The 26710-nt window shown below is 42.4% G+C and overlaps 1 protein-coding gene across 1 annotated transcript in view; it reads left to right on the forward strand.

The window, feature by feature from the left end:
- Positions 1–26710, forward strand: part of LOC126234771 (adhesion G-protein coupled receptor G4-like) — a 218133-nt gene that overhangs the window by 126375 nt on the left and 65048 nt on the right. The window contains exon 9 of the mRNA XM_049943521.1: positions 22077–22296. Within this exon, the coding sequence (XP_049799478.1) occupies positions 22077–22296 (220 nt within the window). The remainder of the gene's footprint in view (positions 1–22076; positions 22297–26710) is intronic.

The raw sequence follows: 26710 nt of genomic DNA on the forward strand, positions 1-26710 counted from the left end.
GCATAAATACTTTTTTATACGTCTATCCTGCAACGGAGTGAAAAGTAAACATGCTGTTTCAGTTAAATTATAGCACGTCTCCAATCCTGGGCAGGTAAACGTGATTTTTGCATAGTGCTCAGTTTGTTGACATGCCTAGAAGGCATCTCCACCTTCAGCTATAATGTACGAACTACCGTATGGTGAGTGGAAGAGGGTAATTTTAGTACATAACCACTGGAGAACTTTATGTGAGCTGTTAATTTCACAAAACTAGCATCTCAAAATACTCACACAACACGAAATTTGTCAGACATAAGTCACACTGACATTTCTATAATACCAGTATTTATTAGGTTTATAAATGAAACAGCAAACAGCCACAAGGAATGGGTTAAGAATGTTTATTTGACTGTAACCACGAACAGTTTCGGAATTCTTACAAGTCCATCTAATTGTTACGGATTTCATTGCTTTCTTGCTGTGGCCTCGTTTTCTATTTGTTAATCGTTCGCTACACCAGGATAAGCAGAAAGTTTTTGTTCACAATTTGGTAAAATTTACTAGAGACTTAGTACTTTTTGCCCTCTACCAAAACAGTCAAGAGAATGTTTTGAAATGAGTGAAAGGTGAAACGCGGAGCAAACTTTCGTATTATTTGATTCTGTGTAAAGAAATCGCTCTTTGTTTTAGTTAAGAATTTTAAAGTTAACTCATTTATGGACGTGCACTATGTGAATGCTGTTCAATGGGCTCGAAAACTCTTTGCACTATACCACTCTCTCTTAATGGCAGCACGCACGATAAACGTTTACAGAACGTAGCTCATCTTCACGTAAGTAACAAAAATAATATTTTCAAAGATATCACAGTGGTAAAGATATGAAGTTATTGATACTGTCAATGCGTGTGGTAGTAGTAAAATATATCTTCCCTAATAGAATGAAATTAATTTCAAAATCGGCCAGATAAGTAAAGCCGTTTACAATAATTTCTAGCCTTGTAGTATACTGAATGGTTTGAATCACATACACCAACGTTACGTATAAACAATAGCAAACATTGTGTACAGAACACAAGCGCAATAAGATAAGTTTTCTGTTATAATGACAAATGTAAGTTTGTTCATTCAATGTATAGTTGTATTTTATATTATAAATAGTAATGTTTGAATACAGTAGACTATGACTGCAATTTACATGTGAATTTCACAATAGGTAGTTTATACTGCGTTCATACAACATTGGTATAAAACATTGTTATGAAATAACTTTAAAAGCTGTCATAGACTATAGGAGTATTATGTTCGTTTAAACACTGAGAAGACCTCTTGGAAATTACTTAGGAAAGAGATCAGGGAAGAGATCAGGGAAGATGTTCTTATGTATATGAATCTTATACTTCTCAAGCAGATTCATTGTGCAACCCTTATCTGTAAGGTATAAGATCTGTAGACTGTTTTCTATATTGTCCGCTGTATATTTATTTTTTTCAATATAGCTGGCAGAGGCTGATTTGCTTAAGTTATTCAGTTGTTGGGCAGCCAAGTGTTCCTTAAACCTTGTTACCATAGTTCTACCTGTTTGGCTAATATAGGACGTGGGATGGTTACTACAGTTCAGTTTATAGACACTTCATCAGGAATAACTAATATTTCACTGGTCTAAGTAGCAGTATACAATAATTGTTGATAGCTGAAATACCTGTTGAAATCAGTGATGATACTCTAGGATGGATTTGCAAGTATTCTGCTTTTAAAAGTCAAATATGGAATGGCAAAATATGCAGTCATGATGGGCTTAAAGGTCTCAAACAATTTCTTGACAGATTGAGATTTTTACTCTGCAGGGGAGTGTGCGCTGATTTGAAAGTTCCTGGCAGATCACAACTGTGTGCCTGGCCGAGACTCGAACTAGGGACCTTTGCCTTTCGCGGGCAAGTGCTCTACCAACTGAGCTACCCAAGCACGACTCACGCCACGTCCTCACAGCTTTACTTCTGCCAGTATCTCGTGTCCTACCTTCCAAACTTTACAGAAGCTCTCCTGCGAACCATCCAGAACTAGCACTCCTGAAAGAAAGGATATTGTGGAGACATGGCTTAGCCACAGCCCGAGGGATGTTTCCAGAACGAGATTTTCACTCTGCGGCTGAGTATGCGCTGATTTGAAACTTCCTGGCAGATTAAAACTGTGTACCGGACCGAGACTCGAACTCGGGACCCTTGCCTTTCGCAGGCAAGTGCTCTACGTAGAAGACGAGGTAGTGGTAGAAGTAAAGCTGTGAGGACGGGGCGTGAGTCGTGCTTGGGTAGCTCAGTTGGTAGAGCACTTGCCCGCGAAAGACAAAGGTCCCGAGTTCGAGTCTCGGTCCGGCACACAGTTTTAATCTGCCAGGAAGTTTCAATTTCTTGACACTTGTCTCCCAGTCTTCATCAACATAATGTGTGTGAACAGTCAGCTGCTTAAAATAAATGTCCCACTTGTCTCCAAATTCCTACTTCGTATATCAGAGGGGTTAGGGAAATGTATATGAACACCAGCAACATGTCTCTATCATTGTCTAGTGACACCAGTGAATGGCATTCTACTAATCTTATAAACCAATTATTAAAAGTTTGTAAACTTTCAAAATTCCCCATGTAGGTTCTGTGTTGAAAGAAATTATGAAATTTTTTATTAATGTCAATGCGAATAAAGGATCTTTTGTGGCTGGTTTGTACCCAGCAAACGACAGCTATGTGTCTAGGTACAGTGTTTATTCAGCTGCATTAATTTCGTAAAAATAGGAAATATTTCAGAAAAAACGATGAATATATGCCTGCAATATATAATGTATTCAGCACTCTTAACACTGGTAATTGCTTAAAGGTGCGAAAAAATAGTACAAAGAAAGAGTATTTAAAGTAGTCCCGTGTGTGTCTCAGAACATCATAGTTGTGAGAAACACGTGCATCAGTTAACGCTGCTAGGTAAAAATAAAAAAAAATTCCATTTATGTTACATAAAAAGGCCTTTCAAAGGTAGCACTAAGTAGCATTGCTGCTCATCGACATGCAGTCGAAGTATGTGAGCACTGTTTGTTCTGTTTTCAATCTGAAGAGATGTTGGTTGCACATTTAGAGATTAGTTCATAAATCTAAGTAGTTGTAAAATTCCTCGTCTTGTCTCGAATCACTACAGTCCAAGATCGTGTAGATTTCCGTTTTGCACACGATTGTGACTAGCGATAACGTGTTCTTATTATTCCCTTCCCACATGCACTCTTCACTTAATTGTTCACAGTTTTTGTCATTACTGTGCTTGGACTCGCAATCGTCCACACATATACACCCATTAATGGAAAGCTGCATACCGAATTACTATTCTTCGCCAAAGAGTAGTTGTCGTTTCACGCATCGCCAGATGTAAAGCTCCGAGTGTCTTGTGTTTATTTTTAGATTAATATTGTGGCTATCGGACTAGCTGACTCTAGTATGAGAGCTTTACACAGAGAACACTCTTCGTCATGAAATAGACCTGACTATGTGCCTAATACGAAGTTTTATCTCTTATACATTTCTGATATTAAAGTTACTCACAAGGAGACGACACGACCGTGGGGTCGGGGATTTGTCCGAAATTTGTGTGGTGACAGAGGACCCCTAACAACTCACGTGGTTAAAATATTAGAGCGCACTACTCGGAAAATCCCGAGAAAAATCCATCCAAAGTTTCTTAGGTGCCTTATGAGTATAAAATGTTAGTCCATTGCCGCGCCGCCGTATGGCCCATCGTGTTATTCCGATCCGAGGTTAAACATGTCGACTGAAGAAGTTACTCGCTCATCTGGAATAGGAGAAGAAATTCCTGAAGAATCCATTCATAGTGATCTATCAGAATTACGATTGAAGGACGCAGTGGTGTATTATGAAAAGCTGTTGACGGAAAATAATTTAATTGCATCGACATCTTCGGAAGAAATCTCTCGCGATGCTATGTTATTGGCCGGAGAACTTTATAATAATACACTGGAACTTTTGGGTGAAAAAACATTCGTAACTGAAGAGGAATTAATTCACGCTCATGAGGATTACGAAGAATGTGAGGAGAACGACGAACAGTTCGAAGTGCCACAAAGTGATTCGTCTCCAGACGAATATAAACCGAAAGTCAAAGTTGTGAATATTGCTAAAGCGCACCCCACATGGTCCTTGGCGACATTGCAAAAAATAAATAAATAAATAAAATAAATGAATAAAATGGATGCCGCCAATTGAAGAGAAAAGAATATGTTTCACAATGGGAGAAAGATATTATAAGTGGTGGTACGTGAATGGATAAATTTGAGGCAATAGATTCGTGGACCTACGACCGTTTTGTGGAAGTAAGACAGCAATATCAGCAAGTCACGACAAGAAATTTACAGCAATGGGCATTGGCTGCGGCTGCACAATTCGTCGATTTCAAATTCAAAGCGTCTGATCGATGGGTCACGGCATTTAAACAGAAGTACAGAATTTCACAACGCAACATCACGAAACTGGTTTCAAGAAAAGAAGCGGCGTCAATGGAGGACATCTAGGCGTCTGCGGAGACCTTTCGTCGGCAGACGTTTCGTTTAATCCCTCAATACAATGCGGATTATGCGATAAATACTGACGAAACAGGTAAATACATGTTTTCTGCGTACAAAATGTTTTTACCGATGTAAAATATGTCAATTCAAATTTAATTATAGAAAAAGATATTTACATACACTTTCGAATATTGTTTAACATTAAAAAAACGATTGTTTCAGGATGCCAATATCAATCTGTTTTCAACAGGACTCTCACTGAAAAAGGGAGTAAAACTGTTTTCGTGAAAAAGTCGGATTTGAATAAAGTGACGCATTCGTACACCACACAATATTCAATAACATGATCCGGAAAACTGCTCCCACATGTCTTCATATGCTTACAAGAAGCGACCGGTCATTTCGGACCTCGTATTCACAAATTAATAGATGGCTATGCCAATACTTATACGAACGTCATCATAACATAATCGATGTCCGGAAAATTAACAACAGTTTTATACATGGATTTTCTCCGGAAATGTTTAAAATCTTACGTCGGGGAGAATAAATATTTCTTGGCGAGGTCAGACGAATCCGGAGATATATGATGCAATTTTTCAAGATGACGAAAATATGCCAACTTGGTCTGCAAAAGTCATACTTCCAAAATGAACTTCTTTTGTGCAACCTTGCGATGTTTACTTTTACAGGCAAGTTAAAAATTACATAAAGCGCTTGCAAAATTGCAGCGCATTGCTACAGGAGAATCGTGAAATTAATTCCCGGGAAGTTTGTATCAAAATTCATTCTATAATTCACCATCAATTGTCGTCACCAATATTCCGAGACACGATTCAATATGCCTGGTTTGCCTCAAAATTATCAGAAACTCGAAACATTTTCGTAAATGTTAATGGGGCATGTTTTTGTACAGATTTATTGCAAACGCCCTGTGATTGTAAAAAATCCGCTTTTATATGTTGCGCAATAGGTCACAAAAATTATTGCTTTGTTTGTTTTTACGATAATTGCCACTGCGGTTCTTGTATATAATTATTATATGTATAAAAATTGAATGTTTCCCAATCGACTTTGTGATACTGATTAAAAACCCAGTGTTTCTCCTCATATACTTTATAATGAAAAATTGAAAACCCACCGCCATGAATTGTGTTGTTGGACAAAAAGGGAATAATTTTTATTCAATAATGTAACTAATTTGTTAAAGATAATGTAGGTGTGGAAAACTTTCTGAATAATTGGTGGAATAACAAAAGTAAATGAAACAGAAGGAAAAAAAGTGCCAGAGGAGGAATCGAACCCGAGACCACTGGCGTAAGAGTTCGAGCCCTAACCATCTTTTTTTTGTCTTATTTTGTTCGTTTTTTTGTTCGTTGTATCTGCTCGGGGCGGACGACGCAAGACACCCGTTTCAGTGCGTCGTTGATCTATTAACTCAGTTTTTTTTTTTTTTTTATTACAGAGGGCAGCTAACCCTCTGACCGAACACGCTGAGTTACCGTGCCGGCACCATCTAGGCCATACGGCGGGTCATCAAAGGTCAAACATTTTATACTCGTAAGGCACCTAAGAAACTTTGCATCGATTTTTCCCGGGATTTTACGGGTAGTGCGTCCTAATATTTTAACCACGTGAGGTGTTAGGGGGTCCTCTTTCACCACACAAAATTTCGGACAAATCCCCGACCCCACGGTCGTGCCGTCTCCTTGTCAGTCACAAAAACTAAAGATATAATTTTGAAGTAATAATTTCGCAAGTCACATTATTATTATTTTTTTTTTGCCCCTTTAGAATGCAAAACACTTCCGAACAATACTTTAACTCATCCAGTCATCTGTCAACAGTTAATTTCATTTCCCATTCATCCTGAAGTAACCATTGCTATGTTGCTTTTCCACATTAATTAAATAGGTAATAGCTGATCACAGAAGTATTTTCATTTACAAATGGTTCAAATGGCTCTGAGCACTATGGGACTTAATATCTGAGGTCAACAGGCCCCTAGAACTTAGAACTACTTAAACCTAACCAACCTAAGGACATCACACACATCCATGCCCGAGGCAGGATTCGAACCTACGACCGTAGCGGTCTCGCAGTTCCAGACTGAAGCGCCTAGAACTGCACGGCCACACCGGTCGGCTTTTCATTTACATACTGCTATCAATATGCTTTTCCACGATGATTCACAAACATGTTTCAACCATAAATCCCATAACTAATTACTCAGAAACTTTTCTCGTATGAATCGAAGTAACGCTTTCAACTCTTAATTATACTATGAACTAATTTTTTCATACAGTATATCCATAAAGTGCTTGCACAAGACAACTATGCAGAAGGTCCACAACGACACTCCTGCACATACCAGATGGAGTGTGAGCACTACCGCTGGGGCAATGTTGCCATTCATCTACAGCTACATGCTTACCCTGAAATCGACAGTTAAGTGTCTGACAGAGGGTTTATCGAATCAACTTTAAGCTGCTTCTGTACTGTTCCGCTCTTGAACTAAAACAAGCTGCCTTTTTTTTTATTTTTCAATGTTCTCTGTCAATGCCAGAAGTGGGGTAAAGAGAGAACAAGCACTGTTTTAATTTATTCAAGATGGCGGACTCTCCCTCCTCCCCCTCTGGGAAATCCCCAGACCATCAGTGGGTCCCTCCCCCTTTCCCTCTAAGAAATACACAGACCTCCCCATCTCTTTCCCCACTTATATGAACACACTTCTGATATCAAATGAATTGACTAATTAATTAAATGGATCAATTAATTACCCCATCCCCATCTGGGAAAACCCAGCTCTCTCTGACTATTCTCCCTACCAGGAAAAATGGTATGAAATTCAAAAATAGACAATGGTAAGTTCAAATTTTTATGGTAATTTCGAATTTTGGTGGTAAATTCAAATGCTAATCACATTCCATTGCAGAGGGCATAATAATAATAATAATTACAATGATAATAACATATACCTTATCTATAAAAATTTCGAATTTTGGTGGTAAATTCAAATGCTAATCACATTGCATTGCAGAGGGCATAATAATAATAATAATAATAATAATAATAACAATAATGACAATGATAATAACATATACCTTATCTATAAAAACTCAGTATGCATATTGCTGGTGTGGAATGATGTAGGGTCCTCTCTTTATTTCATCATCTTTGGAATTCTGGTGGAGCCTAACTATGACATGACAATCCAAGATGGCCAACTCAGAATACTGGTGCAGTTTGACTCCCCTCCTCCTATTGGCCGGATATTAAAAAATCTGTGGGAAAATAACACTATGTGAGAAGGATGGGTAATAATATAGGACAGCAAGCTATCACTGAAGTGCAGTGGGTAACCTTCTGCAGTTTTGCAACTGAATAGTTGTTAGGAGAGACATAAAAATGGGTAATGATATTAAGACAGTGGCCCAGTGCCCTAGTGATGCTATTTTTTTCTTTATTGTGATTTCATTCACCTGCCCCATATGTGCATGGGGGCTGGCAGTGGCACAATCCAGCACTCTTCAACCACATGACATTACAGTTAAATAAAAAGAGAATACTATACACAAAAAGGTGAAAAAAGGGGACATGAAAACATAATAAATGGAGAAAATGGGGGTTAAAATATGCACTGACATGGGGACATACATTGTGGGGCAGTTGAAAAAGTGGACATAAAGCTAAAGAACACATTTGGCGAGTCACAGAGCACATAAAATACGCTGGAGTCACATGCACAAGTTAAAAGTTAGACACAGTATAAAAAGCACACCAGAACAAGCGACACTTAAAAACCACTGTAAGCGATGGAGGACACATGAAGAATAAAATCTGCTGGGAGGGACCCGTTAAGGGAGAGGAGGCCTGAGAGGAGGGAAAAACAGGGGAGAGGAAGGTGCAGCAGAGGAGGGGGCCTGGAGGACGTGGGAGGAAAATAAAAAGAGGAGTTGGGGTGCAGCAAGTGGTGGGAGATGGAGAGGGAAGACAAGTCAGGGCAGCACACAGACACAGAAGGGGGCACACGAGAAAGGGTTGGGCTGTAGTAGAAAGGAAAACAGCTCAGGGGAAGGGAAGATGAGGGAAGAGGGGGCTCTAAGGAGTAGGAGGGTGAAGGTGGGGCTACAGTCGGTAGGAGGGGTAGAGATCAGGATGAAACTCATCATCCAGGAGGGGTAGGTGCTCGAAGTTGCATTGGGAAATGAGGTGGAGAACGTGGAGATGAAGAGATGGTGGGACACAATGGTAAAGATGCATCAACAGGCTGAGGGTAGAGATGGTAGAAGACACAAGGGGGTGGGGGGGGGGGGGGATCAAATCAGTGGATGATGTACAAGGTGTGGATGTGTTCAAGGAACAGGGGAAGATGTGGGAACAGTATGAGGTCATAGAAGATCTGTGTGGAGGATGGGAGGTGGATACAGAAGGCGAGGCAGAGTGCCTGCTGTTCAGGGATTTGGAAGGCTTTAGAGAATTTGGAAGGAACAGAAATCCAAGTGACGCTGGCATAACAAAAAATGGGACAGATCAAGGATTTGTAGGTGTGAAGGATGGTGAAAGGATGCAGTTCCTATGTGTGACAGGACAGGAGTTTCAGGAGGCAGAGGCTATTGTGGGATTTGTGTTGGACTGTAAGGAGATGGGGTGTCCAGGCGAGGTGACAGTCGAGGGTGAGGCCAAGGTATTTCAGGGTAGGAGTGAGGTGGATAGGACGACCATAAATGGTGAGGTAAAAATCCTGGAGATGGAAGTAGTGAATGGTACAACCTATGTTGATTGCCTGGGTCTTGGAAGGATTGATGCAAAGGAGCCACTTTTAGCACCAGGTGGTGGACTGGTCAAGGTGGGTTTGAAGGGTACATTGGAACCGTTGAAGAGTAGGATAAAGGGCCAGGAAAGTGGTGTTATCAGCAAATTGAACGAGGTGAACAGCTGGGGGAGGTTTGGGCATACCTGCAGTATACAGGAGAGAGAGGAGAGAGGAAAGAATGGAGCCTTGGAGCACACTCATGGTTGAATAGAAAGTATGGGAGTTGGTATTGTGGACAGTGACATAGGAGGGACGATGGGTGAGAAAACAAGCAACGAGAGGGACGAAATTGGTGGATAGAGAGTAGGTCTGGAATTGTAAGAGGAGCCCGGGATGCCAGACACGGTCTTAGGTGTTCTGAGGTCGAGGGAAACAAAGATAGTGGAGCGACGGGAATTAAGTTGGAGGGAAAGAAGATTTGTAAGGTTAAGGAACTGATTGTCCACTTGAAAGGTCACAGGCAGCAACACTGGATAAGGGGAAGGAGGTGGTGCTGGTTAAGGTGGTGATGAATACAGCGGGAGAGGATGGACTCGAATACCTTACTGAACATGGAGGTGAGGCAGATGGAATGATAAGAAGAGGTGTCAGAGGGGTTTGTTGGGTTTAGGGAACAACAGGACGCGAGAAGTCTTCCACAGGTCAGGGTAAAAGCCAGTGGAGAGGAGGACGTTATACAGAGTAGCAAGGGCAGCCAGGAAGGAAGGGGGGATTCCCTGAGGTGGCAGTAGGTGACACTATCGTGACCAGTGGTGTTGTGTTTGGAGTGGAGGACGAGTTTGATGTTGCGTGTGGTGATGGGAGTGTTTATGTCTGAGGGGGGTAACACCCAAGTCCTGGACATTAGGAGTAGTGACAGGACAGTCGTATCAGTGCATTTAAGGACGGTGGGGAAGAGGGAGTAATTAAAATGGGATCACCAGGAATGGAGAAGACTTTGGAGAGGTGGGAAGCAAAATGGTTAGCCTTACTGAGGTTGTCAGGGAAGGGGTGGTTGTACTGGTGAAGAGGGTAATGTGGGGCGGGATGGCTACCAGTAAGGCGGTGGAAGACAGAGCAGTGCTTGGATGGGGGGACAGGGAGGGCGGAGTTGAGGCATGTACATGTCTGGCGTCAGTTCCAGCGTTTCCTTGCTGTGAGGAGGTTTTGGATCTGTCATTGCAACTGACAGTGCAGAGGAGAGTATCCCAGTCACGGGTGCGGAAGAAGGAGCAGTAGAGCCTGCGGGATTCACAGAGAAGAAGGACATCCTCTGGAGGAATCATAGGGTGGTGAGGATGGATGATTTTGGTAGGAATGTGGGCCTCCTTGGCGTCAGTGATAGTCTTCTGGAGGGAGGAAGAGGCATAGGTGATGTCAGCAGTATGGTGAAGAGGGTGGCTTTCGACCTGTGAGGCAATGGATTCCCAGTAGGCATCTCAATCGGCGCGGCTGCTGTCATAGACAGACTTTAGAAGGGCAGCAGGTTGGGGGGCAGGAGGGGGAGCGATGGACTGAGGAGATGGTGAAAAGGACGGAGAGGTGGTCGCTACCAATGATTACGAGGACGTCCGCGGCGATTCGACCAAGGAGGCTGGGGGAAGCGATGGCGACATCTGGGATGGAGTTAGAGGTGCTATAAATTCCTGCAGCTACACCACTGAGAAATGAAACACACTGTCCAACATAAACGTGAGAAATACACTGTACGATATTTTTTTACAAGCATAATGCTCATTATCTTACTTGAATACGGCATCTTAAGACGAAAAACTGGCCAGTCACGTCCACTCTAGTCCAGCGTCATCCACCGAGTGTTTTGTGTACCTGAAGAGCCGACTAGCTAGAGGCTTTCTTTGAGCCTGCCAGTCGCTATAGGCCAAGCACCATGACCCTCTGTGCTGTTGACCTTGGACACGTTTCAAAAATGGTTCAAATAGCTCTGAGCACTATGGGACTTAAAATCTGATGCCATCAGTCCCCTAGAACTTAGAACTACTTAAACCTAACCAACCTAAGGACATCACACACACCCATGTCCGAGGCAGGATTCGAACCTGCGACCATAGCGGTCGCGCGGTTCCAGACTGAAGCTCCTAGAACCGCTCGGCCACACCGGCCGGCTTGGACACGTTTCTAACTCCTACCACACTGCGAGACAAGCAGTGGCAGCTTGAATGTGGAGTTCTACCCTCGTTACACACTCTCCCCAGCTTAAAATTTCCACTTTATTCAATGTGAGATGGGGATGTTGTTATCCACACATCTCGAATTTCTCATGGTAAATGTAGATTCCTCCCTTTCATGCACTTTACTGTCGAAGACAGAAGAAATCGGAGCACACATACACTTTCACGTCGCTAAAGTATCTTTCTTAGTGGGAAAATCCTCTACAAAAGTATGGTATAGGCTATATTTCCTCTAAGTATTTTCTCATCCAGTAAAAACATTTGTTTGTAGCAACTTAATATCTGTTACCTCCTGCATCAGAAGAATAGAATATTAAACGCATTTTTAGCACATCACGGGGTGATAAGAGCATGTTACAGAATGTCTCCTCACTTTCGAACACTCTTAACACTTTGAGTCCTGAGCCATTGCACACGGATGTCTACCATAAAGACTGGCTGATTTTAACGTATTTTAAACTACTACAACTCATGAAAGGTATCAGTTATAGCAATAAAATTACTCTTATTGGAAAACCTAGACTTTCTTGTTTAAAACCATATATAATACCTTTCTCTTGAATTAATACATACTTTTGACAAGCGTTATTATTATAACATTGTTTTTGAAAAAATGAAAAATTGGTCAAAGGTATATTCACTGTATTTTCTAGATGGATTTTTTTTTTATTTTACACAAAAATTGTAATAATGATGGATACAGTTTGTCTTATCAGCAGTAACCTCCTGTAACTATTTTAGGATGCAGTTTTGTTCTTTGTATGGTAAATTTTGAAGCACGGCGTTTTGTACAATGCTACTTTACATTCACTACACTGGTAGCTTGTGTCTTTTCGCCACACTTTTCCAGTCAGTTTTATCCTCTCAGAGAACACACTACACACTGTTTTTGTTTCTGTTTCTTACCTACTTCTGTCTCAATCTTTTCCAGGAAATGATTTCCAGTTGATAGTCTTGAGAGTCCAGATGGACCAGGTCGGGGTTCAAGATCTTTGCTTTGTGCAAGATCTGCACAGATAACTGTCGTGAAGTGAGATATTGTGAGGCGTTTTCCAGTAACCTTATTGTATAATATGCAGGAATTTACAATCACCATTAGTGTAACATGGAATGCCAACTTTCTCCACCACTTCACAGTTCAATGTTCAAATGCGCCGTATGACAATCGCTGATCTGATAAGTCAACACCAAACTTGTTTTTATGGTAGTCCACTACACAGGCTGGCTGTGACTTCTCTCTTCCTCTTTGATCAGTGAAAGTGACCATCTCAGCAGTGTGCCTTGTACTTATCAAATGCACATTTCTTTTGTCCTTCCAACACAGTGCTAACATATTTCCTTTACGCCTGAAAATAAGTTCACCTCGCTGAAGGTTCGGATCTTTTATAGCACGAGGCAATCCCTGCCAAGATTTTCTTGTTGTTTCCACAAGAGCAGTTTTTGCAGCTTCCAGTTCTGAAACAAGTATTGGACTTGTGTAGAATCTGTTCGTAAACAAAGTGTAGCCTTTTCCTGACAGATTTAAAAGCAATGTCTTTACCAGAGTCACTGTGTCAGACCTTTCTCCCGTGTAAACAGAGAAATTCCAGATGTAACCTGTGTCAGATTCGGATAACATGTACAGTTTATACTGTATTTATTTGGTTTTTGTGGCATGTACTGTTTGAAATACACACGACCTCGAAATTTACACATGCCTTCATCTACTGTAATTTTTTGAGATGGTGTATACGCACACTGGAAACTAGCATACACATTATCTAGGAGGGGTCTCACCTTGTGCAGTGGATCATAGCCAGTTTGTCCTTTCCTCTTAGCTAAGGAATTATCTCTAATGTGGAAGTTTCTCAAAATAGAAAGAAATCTGTCACGGCTCAAGATGTTTGGACAGAAATTACACGACACAACAGGGTTCTTGGACCAGTGCTCTCGTATACGTGGACTCACACACATATGGACTACAATTGCCAGAAACTTCCTTATTTCCATAAGTGTAACTCCTTTCCACTTTGATAATGAGCAGGTGGGTGCAAGGGAATTTGTACTTTGTAATTTCCTGACGCATTGTTGAGCATACAGATTAGTTTGTTTCTTTATATGTTTCATCATACTGTCTGTCAGGAAATATGAAAAAAAATTCTAGAGGTGCACTGTTCTGGTCTAAACTGACAACATTGCACATTTCAGATTGTCCTGAGAATAGATCGATATCTAGTGCACGATCAGTAGTCGTCCAACCTTCCTCAGAATCGGTGTGGCGCGCAGGTCTCAGCTTCCCCCTCGCCGTCAGTCTCGCTCGTTCTTCAGGCACAATATCGATGGGATTAGTTGCTGCTGAAGTGCTTGGACACCTGCTCTCCTCTTCTGAATTCATCAGAAGAGTTGTATTTGCAAATAAAATCGTAATTACGTACTAAGAGTTTTTTCAGTGAAAATCTGAACAAAAATTATACATATTTTGTTGTCAGAATTCTTTACCGGAACTGATAGAAACTTCTTCTTGAACATAGTCCACATCATCATCAGAGTCATCTACAATATCTTCCTCTGACAAATCTAAATCACGATATAACTCGCTAGCAATTTCTTCGTCTGTTAAGCCACGCTTTGCCATGTCGACGCTACTGAGACCGCGTGGGAAAAAATCGCCGCTAACAAAACATGACAAATAAAAAGGGAAGCACACCCTTCCACAGCATGCCCACACCATCCTAGTGACCAATACTCGAACTACAGTCCATGCAACGCCTCCCAGACAAGCGGTAACCGAAAGAACACACAAAGGAAGGAAGGGGAAGAACGAGAACACGCGCCCGTAAAATTACGGGCGCCGGACTTTTGGGCAGGCCGCGCACTCCCGTATTTTTACAGGCGTCGGCGCCTAAGTGTTAAGGTAGCCAGATGTCTCATACGAAGTCTCTTGAGATAGCCAAATAGTAACATAAAAGTTGTAAACATCATGTTAAAATTACATATCACTTTATAAATTCGGTCTCCTCAAGCTCCTTTCTGGCCGTACGTGGGGTCTGGACCCCTCCACCATCCTCCACACCTATAAATCCCTCATCCGTCCTATCCTTTGTTACGCCCATCTGGCCTGGATCTCCGCCCCCCCCCTACCTTTTATAAATCCCTCTAAATCCTTGAACGCCATGCTCTCCACCTCGCTTATCGCATCTGTCTCCCCTCCCCCACGCGGATCCTGTACGATCTCATCCCCTTCCCCCACCTCCTCCTTTTCCTTGAAAGGATACGGATCCTGTACACCTCCCGCAATCTCGATCCTCCTCACCCACTTGTCTCACCCATCCTCTCCCACCCCCGCCCGCTGCCGCGCCTTTATTCCCATGTCCCACCCGGTCTCCATCTCTCCACCCTCTTTACCCTCTCCCAAGGTGGCTTCCGCCAGCTCCCCCTCACTGATGATGTCCTCCTCCCCTGCATCTAACCCTCCTATCAACTTTGATCCTCCCCCCCCCCCCACTTCCTGTGTCATTTCCTTTAGGCACCCTCCCTCCCTTCTCTTTCCTTTTTCCCCATCCCCCTTCCTCCGCCCCTCTTCCCCCGGGCTTCCCCTCCCCCTTCCTCTCTCCCCCTCTCTCCCCTGCTCATGGCATCTCTGCTCTCCCCTCTCCCTCTCCCACTCCCCTTCCTCCTCCTCCTCTCTTGACAGGTCCCCGGACTCGCACACGCTCAGTGAACATTCGCGCGCCGGAGATCATCGCCATCAGTGTCTCGTGTGTGTGCCTTCGTTTGTGTTTAGTGTTCTTTCGCCGTCACGCCACCACTGTTCACGTGTGCCGTCGCCGTCATCCATGTTATGTGCGCCATGTCAACTAGTGTTAGTGATATTTCTCGTCCAGCGTGAACGGCTCCATGTTTTTTGTTTTTTAGTGTCTACATTTTTTGCCCGTCATTTTGATTGTCTACTCTGTGCGACCTATATGTCATACTTGTTGCAAAACTCAAGGCTGAAGAGCGGCGTACTATGCTGCTGACAGCCCGCCTTTGTATAAGGTGATCAAAATCACAATAAAGAAAAATATACATTCGGTGTATAGCTGTTTTTACTACGATAGCCTTCTTTCCCCGTGTAGGTTAAAAGATCTCACCGTAACGAAAAAAAGGCCTAATTACCGTTCCAGCTCACTAATCATATCTGTGGCACTCTCGTCCTCGTTATCACACGACTGGCGGCACGTAATTGATGTCAAATTGATTGACTGATTAATCAAATTGATCAAAAGGGCCCCTTCTCATTGTAATTCTTTTCCTGCAGTCGGATTACACTCACCAGTAACTCAAATGGGAATCTGTCGAGGGAAGGCAATTTTCTTTTTTAGAAACACTATTGAGAACCATCATTCCAAGACGACTGCAGAAGGTTCCTGTTGCAGTCAACATTCATTTTGTGTAAGGACCACGAAGGGCAGATACGAGAAATTAACGGTAATACGGAGTCTTTCTTCCCTCGCTCTATTTGCGAGTGGAATAGGAAAGGAAATGACTAGTTGTCGTATGCGCTATCATCCGCCACGCACCGTAAGATGGTTTGCAAAGCATACATACAGATGTAGACGTGAATTTAGTCTACCTTTTAAATGTCAGTCCATCCATTTATAGGCGCACAGACCCATGGAAGAAAGTTGTCTCGTATGTATCGGGAAAGCAAAAGATTTTCTCACTACAGTCACTTTGCGAGACGTATGTGAGAGGCTGTATTATGTTTAACAACTTCACTTAGAAGAAGCGGTATAGAGCTCACCTCTCAACTCCCCTTTCGCCAGAGTGTTAGTTACCTGCCACATACTCACGAGTGCTCCAGTCTTCTCTGATATATATCTTTGAATCCGCCTAATTTCGAAGAGTATGAGATGTCCCCCACAGAATCTCAGACCACTGCTGATTCTCTCTAAGCCCCATCACATTCTGACACTACTGTCCCATTTGTTAGGCTGTGTGGTCCTCCACCCATCACTAAGTAGAGAGCTATCGCAAAGAGAAAAATAGCACGCTGAGGTACAGGAGGTGATTCACAACCATGTAGATTTTCACAAGAACAATATTTTCTGAATCCATGTTGGCTATTTGTCAAAAAATCGTTCTTTCAAGGTGATTCATAATGTTCAGGCAATGAATATTTTCCAAAATTCTACTGGAAGTCGACGTTAGTGATATGCAACAAGACACCACTTGTAAGAAAAGGCGCGCTCAGCTTTGAAAGTACCAGAAGTCAGCGATGAGTAAGGAGTACAGTAGCGATCCATTACAACATCAAAGAAAGTAGTGCTGCTTACAGCTGATGTTCCCAGAAAAGATAAAAAGAACTTAAGAAGCAGAAATCTCAAGAGAAAATATAAGGAGGTACTCTCAACTCAAATAAGCCTTCCGAAAGATCTTTTACAGAACATTCAAGACTGAACTTCAGTAGATATGATCCTCTAAACTTCAGCTTTGGGAACAAAGAAGGACACGTAGTATACTGAGACATGGAAAACAGCCACATCTTGAGCAAGTACTTCGATGATGGTGATGTTTGGTTTTGTGGGGCGCTCAACTGTGCGGCCATCAGTGCCCGTGCAAAGTCCCAATTTTTACACAGTCCATTTTCTTTTCACAATCCAATATAGTCATTCTCACAAAATATGATGGTGATGAAATGATGAGGACAACACAAAGACCCAGTCCCCAGGCAGAGAAAAATCTCCAACTCGGCCTGGAATCGAACCCGGTACCTCGTGATCCAGAGGCAACAGCGCTAGCCCCTAGACCACGAGCTGCGGACAAGTACTTCGAAGAGTCCCCTGAACTGTGAAACTCTTCGAAGACATTCTCTGCAATGACAAAGAACCAAATCCCGATGGAGATCCACTAAATGTAGATGTTAGGAACGTCGTAAATACTTCGAAGAATAATGAAGCTCGGTGGGGAGATGGGATCATTGAAAAATGAGTATACAGTCATCGAACTGACACAAGTTATAAGTAAAATTTTGGAAGAAGAGCAGTTTCCAGAAGGATGGACGTCGGCACACACAAAAACACAAGTCGTAACCTGGAAAAAGGAGATCATGCGCAGAATAAATTTTGAATGTGAAACTGGTAACCGCATATATAAAACTGAGGACCAAAATTATCGTGCTGACATTCGTAGAGTTCAAGGAAGCTTATGATTCAGTAGATAGGCAAACAATGAACTAACTAAACTGATTAAATAGCCTTCAAGTAACACAGCATCCAAGGATAAGTTCTGCACGTGGAAGTTCCGAGGAAAGCTTTCATTTACAGGTCATCACTGCAGAGGTCAACTGTGAGAGAATGATGTGTTTCATCTCTACATATTGGTAAGTTAAGGGCAGATGTTGGGCAAAATTGCGAAAAAGATTCGAATTTTTTTATTGCGTACTTTATTAGATTGATTCTTTAAGAATAACATGGCAAAGTTTCATAATCGTAATCTGGCTAGAAATAAATTTTAAAAAGTTCGTTTGGGCGTCTGCGCCTACCAAGCCCCCTTTTTCTATGCTGTGATTCACACCTTCGCTATGCTAGAAATTTTTTGTGCATTAATTTTTCGTTCACGCAATCGAAGCAAACTGCGGTTGAGCCTAGAAGGCAGTGCGAAAGATTGTCTTTCTTGTTCCGTTGTTTACAACGTGGTTTTTAGATGTTGGAAAGGTATTGGGAGTTGTTAACAGACAAACAAATTCACACTTTACAAATATATTATGGAAAAACTATATTCTTTTACAAACTTTCCACGAATGATAATCCTCAACATTCCCTTTGTGACATATCGTAGTGCAGATATCTTCAGGCAGAAGTCATGGTTTGCCACTCGCTGTTCTAGATGTTATAAAATCATCTTTCAGGTGCCTAGCCAATCCTGAACTGCTGAAAAAATGTGTACGTGGGAAAACACAGAATGCAAATGACAGCTACAATCACATCATACGGATGCGTTGTCCAAAAACACTGTTTGTGTCCTCAATTGTTGTGAAGATAGCTGCATACGATGCCTGTCTAGTGCTCAATAGTGGAAATGTAGATAGGATTAAGTGCTTGCAAAGACTAGGCTTCCAGCCAGGTGCATTCACACTGACGACAGTTAGAAGCATCTATGAAGCGCGACTGGACAAAGCTCAGACATCGGAAGAAAAAATGCAAAAGTTCGCTAGGTAGAGGAGGTAGGGGAAGAAATTACTCCACGAAGGCGAAGAAGAGAATGTAGATGATGGATACGTGCAGAACTAGTCACTAGAGGTATAACAATATTGTCAAAAATTGAAATGAAAACTTTAAATCCGAATTGGCGTAAACTGCCTTTATTGAGCTATAATGTACACTAGATGGTCAAAAGTATCCGGACACTCCAGAAACATATGTTTTTCATATTAGGTGCATTGTGCAGCCATCTGCCGTACTCCATTTCAGCGACTTCGTGACATCGTGAGAGCAGAATCGGGCGCTCCGCGGAACTCACGGACTTCGAACGTGGGCAGGTGATTAGGAGTCACTTGTGCCATACATCTGTACGGAAGATTTCCACACTTCTAAATATCCATACGTCCACTGTTTGCGATGTGATAGTGAAGTGAAAACGTGACGGGACACGTACAGTACAGAAGCGTACAGGCCGACCTTATCTGTTGACTGACAGAGACCGCCGACAGTTGAAGAAGGTCGTAATTCGTAATAGGCAGGCATCTATCCAGACCATCACACGCGAATTCCAAACTGCATAAGGACCCACTGCAAGTACTATGAGAGATAGGCTGGAGGTGAGAAAACTTGGATTTCATAGTCGAGCGGTTGCTCATAAGCCACACATCACGCCGGTAAATGCCAAACGACGCCTCGCTTGGTGTTAGGAGCGTAAACATTGGACGATTGAACAGTGAAAAAACTTTGTGTGGAATGGCGAATCACGGTACACAATGTGGTGATCCGATGGCCGCGTGTGAGTATGGCGAATGCCCGGTGAACGTCATCCGCCAGCGCGTGTAGTGCCAACAGTATTATTCGGAGGCGGTGGTGTTATGCTGTGGTCGTGTTTTTCATGGAGGGGGCTTGCACCCCTTGTTGGTTTGCGTGGCACAATCACAGCACACACCTACATTGATGTTTTAAGCAACTTCTTGCTTACCACTTTTGAAGAGCAATTCGGAGATGGCGATTGCATCTCGAGCACCTGTTCATAATGCACGGCCTGGGGCGGAGTGGTTACACGGCAATAATATCCCGGTAATGGACTGGCCTGTTCAGAGTCCTGACCTGAATCCTATAGAACACCTTTGGGATGTTTTGGAACTCCGACTTCGTGCCAGACCTCAGCGACGACATCGATACCTCTCCTCAATGCAGCACTCCGTGAAGAATGGGCTGCCATTCCCCAAGAAACCTTCCAGGACCTGATTGAACGTTTGCCTGCGAGAGTGGAAGCTGTTATCAAGGCTAAGGGTGGACCAACATCATATTGAATTCCAGCAATACCGATGGAGGGCGTCACCAACTTGTAAGTCATTTTCAGCCAGGTGTCCGGATACTTTTGATCACATAGCGCACCTTTTCTCAGGCACTATAAAAGCTAACATCCTGAAATTTGGCACAGTTCTTAAGACTTGCTTGCTGAATAATTCTGGGCAGCACTTTTCCGCTATCTTTTCTCTGAGAAAAGTTCTCCTTTAAAATTTCAGAAAAAATAGAGCCATCCCAGGTAATACAAAACTGGGAAAATAAATTCAGAGCAACTACGACCTTAAACAAAAATCTGTTCCACACGTTTTATTAGCCTCTTATGCAGATGTTAGCTGTGAAATTCCAGTTTTATTGCTTGATTACTTTACGAGAAAAGATACGTTATAGAAACAATGATAATCAAAAATTCAAATACTTATAAAATGTATGTCCATTCGCATTTTCTAACTAAACTTGCACAGATTATCAGACATTATGCTGTACGCGCTAGTCTCAAGTTTAACTGTTTTAGCTGTAATATTTTTGGAGATATATACGAGGTGTGGCTAGAAAAAAACCGGACTAGTACTGGTGAAACAATAAAACGAATGCAATAAGGCTGAAAGTCGCGTGGCCTGTCACGTGACTCTCGCTCTGCCTACTGCTCGAGTTTCATCTGCCTCCTGCACTCAGTCTGCCCGTGGCGTCTGTTTTAAGTAGTTGACGTTTTGTCTGTGCGTCGGAAAATGTTGAGTGTACAGAAAGAACAGCGTGTTAACATCAAATTTTGTTTCAAACTAGGAAAATCTGCAAGTGAAACGTTTGTAATGTTACAACAAGTGTACGGCGATGATTGTTTATCGCGAACACAAGTGTTTGAGTGGTTTAAACGATTTAAAGATGGCCGCGAAGACACCAGTGATGACACTCGCACTGGCAGACCATTGTCAGCAAAAACTGATGCAAACATTGAAAAAATCGGTAAACTTGTTCGACAAGATCGCCGTTTAACAATCAGAGCAGTGTCTGAGTTAACAGGAGTTGACAAGGAAAGTGTTAGGCAGATTCTTCATGAAAGTTTCAACATGAACAAAGTGTGTTCAAAAATGATTCCAAAGTGTCTCACAATTGAACAGAAGGAACGCCGAAGAATGATTTGTTCTGGCATCCTGGAAAACATTGAAAGTGATCCCACCTTCTTACAAAATGTTATTACTTGCGATGAATCGTGGTTTTTTACTTACGATCCCGAAACTAAACGCCAATCGATGCATTGGAAAACTCCTGGTTCTCCACGACAAAAAAAAAGCACGAATGTCAAAATCGAAATTCGAGGCAATGATGATTGTTTTTTTTTTTTTTTTTTTTTTTTTGACATCAAAGGGATTGTGCACATTGATTGGGTACCAGAGGGACAAACAGTGAATCAGCATTACTACATTAGCGTCCTGGCTACCCTACGTGAGCGAGTACGGAGAAAACGGAACGATTTGTGGAGAAAAAAGTCATGGATCCTTCACCAAGACAATACCCCAGCTCACAGTGCGTTGTCAGTGAAGACGTTTTTGGCAAAACACAACATTCCCATCTTAGATCATCCACCCTACTCACCTGATTTGGCCCCCTGTGACTTTTTTCTTTTCCCTAAAGTCAAGTCAGCTTTGAAAGGAACTAGATTTGAGACTGTTGAAGCAGTAAAAGAAAAAGCGACGGAAGTAATGTATGGACTTACCGAAAATGATCTGCAGCATTGCTATGAACAGTGGAAAATTCGTATGGAGCGGTGTAGAGACCGAGGAGGAGAGTACATTGAAGGAGATAACATGAAATTGTAAATAAATGTTTTTTCCAGCATCAGTCCGGTTTTTTTCTAGCCGCACCTCGTATGTTTAAGCTCAAGAGTGTATTTTGCCCTACGTCTGTCCTTAATTAAACTTGGGGAGTGTGACTGTAGGCTGCAAAAATGTAGCCCCTTTTCTATTTTTTCGTTGGAGTATGGTTTCACACTGTGGAACAAAAAGTATGACTGATCTACTGTGTCTAATCTTTTGAGGAATATTTGTGGTGTCGGGTACATGACTGCCGGGTGTGGCATTCGCAGGTCGCGCGTGCTGCTGCAGCTGGCCGGTGCGGTGGGTGCGCGCGACGCTCTGTTTGCGGTGGTGACGGCGGTCGGACGGCTCCGGCGGCAGCCGAGGGCGTCGCCCGGGTGCGTGGTGTTGGGTGTAGCGCTGCACTACTCGCTGCTCGCCGCCGCCGCGTGGACCACGGCGGCCGCTGTGCTGCAGCTGCTGCGCCTCGGCACCGTCGCAGGCGCACAGGTAGGCTGCTGGCCTGCTGCGCCCACCACGTCTGGCGTCTAAGAAACGCACTCACCACTGAAGCAACTGAGCAGCAGTGATTTCCTACTCGTCTTTGTCCACGCAAGAGCACTGCATCCACACGGTTAACCTGGGTGACTGGCGTTCATTCCCAGTCACTTTGCACATGGTGCAGATGCATGCTGCTGGTAGTTTCCATATCCGACGCTAAAGCCATCGGCACACGGACCGTGCATCCGAACGTTGAGCGTTGAGCATGCCGGGTTTCTGACGCCATAGCGTGGAGTAGCCCGTTCTGGAGTCTTTCCGAACGTGCAGAGCAATATCTGGCATGTCAGACACAGTCTAACGTAACAGTCGCGACACTTTACTTCGATTTTGTTGCCTACAGCGCCTCAAGCGGCCGGTAGGTTGAACTGTGAGTTCGGCGCGATCGTGAAAGCGAATAGTGATTGTTTATTTTGATTTTTACAATGGTTTTTACCATCGGGAGCGTTTGTAGCGCAATAAATTGCAGCAACAACAGGAAGAAGACACCACAGCTGTTTTTTTTTAGGTTTCCTAAGGATCCTGAGAGGTATATACCATCATGTTACTAAACTGTATCGTCAGGATTCACTTGCAAACTGTATGTGTATAAATGATGAATGTTTCGTTTTAGGAGCGGAAAATGGCTTGTTAATAGCAGACGAGAAGACCTTATGAAGAAAGACCCAGTTTACCTGTATAGTAATATTTGGTTTTGTTCGCTGAATTTAGAACAAAACCAGTTCATGAACGCAGACAATAACAAACTCGTGTGGAATGCAGTACCCACACTGTTTGACATTCCAAATAAGCCACCTCAACTGACGATGAAGAGGAAATTGCCACAAAGATTCGACGGTCAATCTAAACCTGTAAAACAGTCCTATGACACAGAAGAAGCCATTCAACTCTCCATGTATCAGTGCCAGATTCGTGTGAGTCATCAACACAGACCTGCTTTGACGATGAAGTGGTTAGATTAAGTGCAGCTGTTCGTGTCTTACAAAAGCGTGTGAAGTGTCAGAATGTGCAGATCGCCAGACTTCGAGCGAAACTATTACGGGACAAGATTAGCATGCCATTGAAACAGAAGAGAAACGTGCTACAAGATGGAAACTGTTGATCAAGATATTTGTTAAAGTGAGCCTCGTTTACCGGTTCAAATATTGGTATCAAGACTTAGTTTCTAACAACAAGAAAGCAAATAAGAAACTGAAGAAGTTGGCTCATTTGGGCTGCTGATTTCTTCGTTATGTATTTCATTCACTTCTGTTGTTAGTCACTTAATTTTCCTTGCCTCTTTCGTGTGATGACTTTACTTTGTTAGCACCTTGTTCACTGACAGATTGTTTGAAAATTATTCAAATATTTGGTTTTTCGTGAAATGTAATGTAATCAGCTCATTATAATGTTTTCAGCATATTTCTCCCACTATTTGGCAGTTGCTTGTCCCACTTAGAATAATATAAAGGTGAAGGTCGTATTTGTAGCAACAGGCGACAATGACAAACACAGGAGGCCTACAAAACGATAAACGAGCTGTCGATCGCTTTTGCATGTAGAGGTACATGTCTGTGCTTCTTACATGTGAATCTGTGTGTTTATAATCTTTTGATATCGACGTGGTAAGCTGCAATTCTGTCCAATGTCACAAGTGTTTCTTCACGAATGTGCTGTAAAAAAAAAAAAATTGTTCAAATGGCTCTGAGCACTATGGGACTCAACATCTACGGTCATACGTCCCCTAGAACTTAGATCTACTTAAACCTAACTAACCTAAGGACAGCACACAACACCCAGTCATCACAAGGCAGAGAAAATCCCTGACCCCGCCGGGAATCGAACCCGGGAACCCGGGCGCGGGAACGCTACCGTGCGACCACGAGCTACGGACAATGCGTTGGAGCTTGCCACTCTATTCATGGTTTTTGGCATACTGTGATGTCAGATATTCTGAGCGTGCGTCTGAGCGTTGACCAATGAGATAGCACAACGCCACCTACGTCACACGCACGTCGTCTCCCTTCAGTACAGCGTTGTGAGGCGCCATATTGGCATTCATTTTGAGCCTACATGCATATTTGCCGTTTCTGAGCACCAGTAAATTGAGAATCACTGGAAAACCCGTTGTTAACTGTGTGGTTTGTTCCAATACAATAAGGAGAAACATCATATTCGTGGCAAAAGAATTATTGTAACTTGCGTATTATGAGAATAAGCTACTTGAAGCTAGCGACACACTGAAGATCCACCCAAAACGCATTGTTCTTTGTACAATTTGTTATAATTATATTGCAATTAGTAACATATCTGCGATTAAGGTTTTCAGCAAGGCTAGTACACTATGATTAGATACAAGGGATGTGTTGTTAGTTCAGCATAACGCGAAGCGTCAGTGGCTTGTGTTGGGTTGTTTGTAGAGGCAGTGGTTCGCCTTTTCATACTTCCAAATTTTTTTTCCTAACATTCGCGTTTTATTAGGTTCTGATACTTTATTATTAGTTTAATATAAGTATATACTATAAAATAACTTTTTGTTTTGAGGGGTGACTTCGTTCGATTGACTTAATCTACTGGACAGCTTGCGCTACTTGTATAAAAATATTTTGCTCCTTTTTCTTTTACGCTTCGTAATTCACATGTTGCAAAGGTTCTGCTGCTGGGCAGGAACAGTGATCAAGTAAGACTGACCTTGGGGTTTTACTAAAATGTAGGAATGACGAAATAATGTTTATCTTATTCGGAGAAGTATTCCAAATTTGTACCGCACCATTTGTAATGGCACTTTTATAAGCTAGTGTCCATATTGATTGGACATGGTATTTTCCTTTTCGTGGACGATGGAAGAAATGTGCGTTTTAATGGAGCTAACGTGGGAATTTTACGCGCGCACGTTGAGTAAACAGTGTGATTTACGAACTAGAAACATCCCTCAACTGCCGCTGGAGTGCGTTGCGATCGCGTATACGACTTTGGGGCCCACGTACCGTATGCACAAGTCGCATCGTTCCTGAGCGATCAGCAGCACGTTGAACTTGGCACGCTCAACGTTAACGTTCGACAGCACGGTCCGTGTGCCGACGGCTTAACTCTTTTATGCTAGGTTGTACAAAGTGTGTACCATCATTCCTCGGTTAAATGTGTGATGGTACAAATAACGTGCCACTTAATTTGGAAGTCCTGACTCACTCAGCATGAAGGTATGCTTGTCGAAGCACCCACTGTACGTAATGTGGTAGTTCCGATTACAATCGAGGGAGGTCAGAAGTAACATTGCTCCATAAAGTTTGTCTGTGACGATTGTTATTCCCCCGGTGTACTTTATGACATACAAGTTATAACACTAAAAACATCAACTACAAGACGCTTTTACCTAACCAAATGTAGTTTCTTGTCATTTTATTTATTAAATTGTAGCTAAATCGACCGATTTTTGAGAGATTCTCAATTTTCTGATACTTTGAAACAACTTATATTCATTATATATTATGTTCTACGAGACAGCAAACGCACAAAATACTATGCTTAATGCCGTAAAATATGGTGACCTCTATCCTCTGACTGTGTCGTAAAACGACGTTGCATCTCATTGGTCACGTTCGTGTCCACAAGATGAACATTTAACCTGCCAGATTCTTTATTTCACGCTTCGCAGTGAAGTTGAATGTGAAATTTCACGATGTGACGCCACCGGCTTCTAGATCACATGTGAGAGGACAGCTTTATGTGTGCCTTGCCATGCGGCTACAGAAATGTGGACTCAACACAACTTCGTCACAACTGAGCGACACTAAGGCGCCTGCTTTAGAATGCATTGGAGATAGTGTTCGTTTTTAGCTGTCAATTTTCCATGTGTGGTAAAGGAGTGTGCTGTAATCCTGAGATTCCCCAGATATTACCATAGTAACTGGGTACGATTATGTTTACAGAAAAATAAGCTGCTAATCGAATAATGAATGTTACTGAAGTTTCCACTGCTTCAGATTTTGATATGAAGCACTACCTTACTTTCCTGCTTGAGCCACGTCAGGTAATCCATTAATATGAACTGTTAGATAATTTATTGTCCCCTGAAAAACCATATCAAAAAATTAAGTTTTGTTGTTTGTTTAATGTTGAACGAGCAAGTTCTTGTTTCATATTGAACGAGCAAGTTCCTGACAAAGGATCCAGTAATGATCTATCAACGCAGCGAGTGGCAGTGCGGGTCTTTAAAACAGTAAAGCCAAAAGGCAATGCCTGGAAGAGTTGCTGGACTTCATTGTCAAGAGGGACTTGTTACTTTGTCGTTCACAAAACTTGGATGAAAAATATTGAATATTGTATTAGTTCTTCTAATATCCTGTCAGATGAAACATTTGTCACGGTGTGCATAACAAAAGGTGGA

The sequence above is a fragment of the Schistocerca nitens genome, chromosome 2, assembly GCF_023898315.1.
Source record: "Schistocerca nitens isolate TAMUIC-IGC-003100 chromosome 2, iqSchNite1.1, whole genome shotgun sequence".
Classification (NCBI taxonomy): Eukaryota; Metazoa; Arthropoda; class Insecta; order Orthoptera; family Acrididae; genus Schistocerca; species Schistocerca nitens.